Below are 6,000 nucleotides of genomic sequence, written 5' to 3'. Positions count from 1 at the left end.
GCACCTCCTGACCCACAGCTCCACCTGCTAGCTGGTGTCTTTCAAATAAAATATTCAATTGTTTTCGTTATTAGCCAGACTCTACTATGTGACCAGAACTATCCAGAATCAGCTTTTGAAAAATGCCTGGGGTGAAATCCTGGCTCCTCTGAAGTCAATGAGAGTTTTTCCATACCCAGCCAGGATTTCACACATGGTTTATTCTTTCAAGTGAATTCATGCATCAGTATTCAGAGAGGAATAAATATCTGTTCACTGATACATTTGCTCTGAATGCTGAGGCTTTTAAATCTAGCATTGTCCGAGTTCTACCATCCAATAGCAGAAATCTTTACCAAAGTAACAATGTTATTACTTAGCATTGCTGAAAAGCAGCAGCAAGCAGTAATAAAATGCAACAGCAGACTTTGGGGGTTGGGAAAGAGGCAAACGGGAAGCAAGATGCATTGTCCCTTTGGATAACCCAGAAGACTCAAAGCTTGATAGGTCAGTATGAACATTTTGGTAAGACTCTGCCACACCACTGATGGGCAAGTCTGATACTGTCTCCCAGCTCCTGTGCAGGGGCTGAAGGAGATGTAGCTCTCCCTGTGAAGAAGAATGATGGTCTTTGACTTCCCAGCAACTCAGGTGCCAATTGTTTTCAAATACTGCATGAATCAGTTGCTGTTATAACCCCTACATATTACAAATTCATCATGCAAATAATATTTGAGAAGAGGTTATAACTTGGACTGCTGTGTATTCCAAAGTCTGTAAACTATTCTTATTGAAATCAGAGTGTGTGAGGTCAAAAGGGTTCTCTTATGCCAAAGAAAAGGGATGGTGCCTCTGTGCAGAAATAATTTGGCATGTCTTACCTTTTGCCAGCAGCCAGGCATTGGTAATCCATCCGGCCCCTGTTCCAAGGAGAAAGATAAAAAGTGCATGGATGAGCCTGACAGTATATCTGATGAAACAACCATGCCTTCTTAGCTAATGAATAGCTCCCACTTCCTAACTAATAATTTCGTCACTTAAGATGAGGAAAATTCCAACATCCAATACAGGCTGAGTGCGCTCACATTGTAAATACATACAATCGTGCCCCTCCAAAAAATTCAAATCCCAAACTACAGTGTGCCTAATCATGGTCAGAACTTTAAATCATAACTGCTATATTTTTGCTGTCATAGCAACATTATCAGGGGTCAAATCAGTTGAGCTGGATTCATTGCCAGCAGATTATATGTTACTCTAAAGTGTATCTATTATTCATAAGTCATGGACATTTAGCCACAGATCAGTCAACAATAGTGTATCGCTTACTGTTTTTGTGATCCTGGTACAAAGTTAACCCATTGATAGGCTATTTATGTCCAAACTGCATATGGGAATATTTTCATACATATTAATTCTTACCTTTATAAAATGAAAACTAAAGGACTGAACCTACTCATACTGAAATCAGTGGGGAAAGTTGCCATGAGAGTAGGGCACTAAGGTAGAAGCTGACTATTCTGTAGCATGGATAACATGTGGCTGTCAAGCTATTTGTAACTTGGACTGTGCTAGTTACAAGCACTTAGATACACTCCCAGCACAGTATTCTGTTCTTGCTTAAAACCTCTGTGTCTCCAATTTAGCGCATGGGACAGATTCTGATCTTAGATACACAGGTTATAATGAAGTTATTCCTGATTTACACTGGTGTGGAGGACCGATCCTGTAATGTGAGTCAAGGGAATTCAGCACCTCACAGAACTGGACTATAAATGAGAGGAGAATCAGGCCCCAATCATTTATTAGGTTAAAGGCAATATTACTTTATACTTGGATTTCTTATCTGCTAACAATTCTGAGAAACAGTGTTTGAGTGTTGTGTGTGGGGTGGCTTTATTCATTCATTCATTCATTTATTTATTTTTCTGGCAAAAACTACCTGCTTTCTAGAACATGAAACAGTGCTCTTTGTTTAAGAGCTTATTCTGATAACTGTCTATCTATCCCACCAACAGAAGAACATTTTTTTCACAGCAATGGTATAAGGGTTCTCCAGATATAAATGATACTACAAAGACAAACACATTTTTTAATTATGAAGGCATGCTTGATTACCCCCCAACAAAATATGAGACATGGTTATCATTAATCAGAAGCAAACAAAATATAACAGACTATGTACTTCAGATTAAAATTCCACTGACAATTTAGATTAGAAACTTTGTACTTGATATAAAAACCTACTTAATTTTAACATTCATCTTTAGATAATCGTGCTTAGCTAACAAACAATATCAGAACATGCAGACCAAATTTAACTGCCAACAATTAAAAACACCTATATCTTGAGTCTTTTGGAAATGTGTATGTACTGTTCAATTTTAATTGGAAAAAATAAAACATAATTAGATTTAAAAAAAAAAATCTGTGTTGCCAGATTGGTACAAGGGAGAGGGTCAACAAGTAGAATTTTAGTATAGGGGGGAACTTGAATTCATGCTAACACAGAGTGGGGGAGTATTGTGTGTATTGCAGGGAGGTAAGTTCCAAAGGAAAGACCATTAAATTGAAAACGTTAAATAACGAAGACAGTGAGGGTTTGGGCTGCAGACCATTATCTTCTTACAAAGCTCAGCTAAGTTTTGTGTTTCAAATTTAAATACTATTCTCATCTATGGGCCCAATCCCAAAAACATTGTTCATAGAGCCCCATCCTGCAGATCTTACTCATATCTTTGCTTATTGCAAAGCTCTGTGATTTAACTTTGACAGATTGATATTTATCTCATTCTCTGCATAAATGTCATCTTGGCTCAATCCTGAAAAAAGATGCACTCAAAACTCCCATTGATTTCAGCTGGAGTCAAGTGTGCAGAATCGTTTCAGGTGCAGGTTAGGGTGAAACTAACTCCTAGGCAGAGGGCCAGCATGAGGTCCCCACACCACTTACGCTGTGGGACTTAAATAACATATGGTCCTTGTGGTGGCTCTCCGAAAAGAGGTGTATTTCATTCTTAGTGAGTAAGGCAAAAGGCATTTGTTGGGGGAAAAAACAAACAGTGCCGAGGGAAAAATTATGTTGGAAGAACACACTCAAACTACCATGTGACGTGGGAGCAAAATGCTGGGAGTTAGGTTCCAGGTGTTGACAGAATGTGTCTTCTCGATATGGTTATGATTGCTGAAGCAGCTGATTTGTTCATGCACATGCATGTATTAGGTGGATAACGTAAAGTCCGCTCAGAAAAACACCACTTTACACTGAGAATGACTGACTATATACAAAGGAATCGCATGCAGGGTTGGTAGGAAAGAGAAATACTGTACCAATTGGCAAGGGGCATCCAGCCCATCCAGGCCTGGCTGGCCTGGCTCCCCTTTTTCCCCCTTAATTCCACGGAATCCCTGTTTGTAAAGATTAACTTGCAACGTTACTGACAAAGAAGTTTCTTTGGTATTTGATTCAGCTGGAGCAAAAAAAATAAAAAGAGAGACCAAGAGGAGCAAGCTTACAGCAGCAGTGATTAAAACCCATGTGGAAATGACCCAGGTGCAGTCTCACATCTAAGACCTTAGTGTTTAAATGGCCCTCCAATCAAGAAAGAACTACTTAGCACAACAGGTTTCCAATCTGTAGAGAACACTGACAGGTAAGTACAAGTTGCCAGAATGTCTATGCAGCGCATTCCATGAAAAATATTCCATAAGTGACATTCATTTTTAAGATCTCCAAACTGGTAATTTAAACCAAATTAGGAGGATAAAAAATAGTCATGCTGGAAATTGCAGACTAGGAGAGGAAACCCTTTGAATGATACCAGGTTACACTATAGCTGTGGCTTGTTCCTCTCCTCTCGCTTTATCCCGTTATAATCTACAGCAGGAGGAGCGATTTCCAATACATGAGTGAGACATACCAATGGGCAAGGTGCATCTAATCCAGGGGCACCCTGTTCTCCTTTCTCCCCTTTAGGCCCCTTTTTGCCTTTCTTTCCCTTTTCCCCCTGTGGACACAATGGTTTGGATAAAACAAATGTTTCATTCTTTTGGGTAAAAAAATATAAATGAAAGAGATTGGTTTAAAAGATGTTTTTTTTTGCCAGTGGAGGGCTGAAAGGACACTTACCACTGTGTTCTGGTTTGGATGGTGCATTATGTGGAAAAATAAATAATACTATCATAAGCAAGAACTGCATCAGTTGGTATTATTGAGCTTTTGTATTAATGCCAGTATTATGAATTATTTGAATCCTAAAGTAGGGTTTGAAATTATAGGCTGACTTCCTGATTCAAACTGTGGGCAAGGACAGAAATGGCAAGCGGAATGTGTCCCTTTCTTTGGGAGCTACATAGGAAGAGGAATTCTAGTCAGAGGTGTTTTGGAACAACTAAACAGATCAACCTCATTTCTGCCAGTGGGGGGACGGGAGGGGAAAACAGTGGGAACAACTGATTCCCGGTGTGATTCAGTGGAGTCACAGCAGGGATGACTATGTCCCAACATGTCCTTGCATGCATCAATCCCAGTAGAATCTGGGCCAAATTCTGCCCTCAGTTACCCCCATGCAAACCCACTGAAGTCAAGGGAATGGCACGGATACCACTCAGAACAGAATTTGGCCCTTCATTTCAAACCCTGCTAAACGACTCAGAAGATCCAAACTGCTTGATGTTGAGGTGCTATACAATTTTCCAGTGATCCCTATCTTTCTGTAATTAGAAACAAATTAGAAATGCTAATGAATATTTACATTTAAATTTCATGTTCAAAACATGATTTCCAAATCGCTCTCCACGGCAGGTAAAATTTCATTGGTTTATCATTATTCACTCCTTTAAGCAAGTGACTGAGTTTGCACCGAGTTGCTTTTTAAAAAAAGCAAATGATTAAGATTTCTGAAAGAGAGGTGGACAGCAAATTTCACAGCTTTTGATAATCCATAGAAATGAGACACGTAAAAGTAATCATCTTTTTCCCAACAGGCCTACCCTGGAAGGGTGACTCCCCTCAAGCAGTATGTGATATTTGGAGAGTCAATTTTATAATTGATTTCACACCAGTTGATCACAATGGTAAATGAGTTTCAGGCTCACTTGCAGTTTAATAAAACCAAAACTGCTTCTATTAAAAAAATAAAAATGGAGTAGGACAATAAAAAAGAGGGGGTGCACCAGGTATATTACAAAGAAATAGGAAAATAGTGAAAGGAAGATTAGTATGACACTGGAGAACAACCAAGGGAGGGCTTTCAAGGTTGTGGCTGTGGAAAGGATTCAATTTATAAGGAAAAAGGTAAAAAAGACAGAGGGAATTGTAAGGAAAGAAGGTAAAAGGAGAAGGAAAGAATGCACCTCTGGAAAGGGAGACATGTTTAGGATGAAGTACAGTAAATGGACTTTCAACCAGTTTAACACCAACACAAAGATTAAATCCATTTAGAAAGTTTACAAAAACTTGAATAATTTAAGAAACAAACTGTTTTACTGTTATTCATTTACAAAAGGGAAAACACATAAAATACATGAAATACTACAGTATACTGTACCATTCAAATGTAAACAAGAATCCACAGACAGATATACTGTATTTATGGCACCATGTGAACAGAATTCCTCATCTATCTTTCCTGTGTGCCAGAAAGCATTCTTCCATCAACCTAGCTGTGTCTACAAAGGGTTAGATCAGCATCCTTGGTGCTTGGTGGGTGTGGATTTTTCACACACCTGAGCACCGTAGCTACGTTGACCTACATTTTAAATGTAAACCAGGCCTCTGTCAGTTTTAACTCACTGAGCCTCCTATTAATTCTTCAATGAACTGGGCGAGGGTGTGAAAAATGGTGGTGGTAGGGGGGGATAGTTGCTGTTCCCTTAACTTGCCACTCCCCACTTCCCTGAGTTTCAGGCAGATTTCACGGGATCCCCAGAAGTCCAGGAGCATCTGTGAGAATGCCCCATGCAAGCACTGATGGATGCTGGGGAGCACAGCTCCTGCAGCAACCATGCTTCAAGGGATCC

The 6,000-nt window shown here is 39.5% G+C and overlaps 1 protein-coding gene across 1 annotated transcript in view; it reads right to left on the bottom strand.

The window, feature by feature from the left end:
* Nucleotides 1–3,198: 3,198 nt before the first annotated feature.
* The window catches only part of COL25A1 (collagen type XXV alpha 1 chain), a 438,508-nt gene continuing 435,706 nt past the window's right edge, over nt 3,199–6,000 (bottom strand). Inside the window, exon 38 of the mRNA XM_039542396.1 lies at nt 3,199–3,387. Coding sequence (XP_039398330.1) covers nt 3,223–3,387 — 165 coding nt within the window. The 3' untranslated portion in view covers nt 3,199–3,222. The remainder of the gene's footprint in view (nt 3,388–6,000) is intronic.

Source organism: Mauremys reevesii, linkage group 5, assembly GCF_016161935.1.
Source record: "Mauremys reevesii isolate NIE-2019 linkage group 5, ASM1616193v1, whole genome shotgun sequence".
Lineage (NCBI taxonomy): Eukaryota > Metazoa > Chordata > Testudines > Geoemydidae > Mauremys > Mauremys reevesii.
Note: the sequence above shows the minus strand (reverse complement) of the source record. Positions and strands in the feature narration are given on the sequence as shown.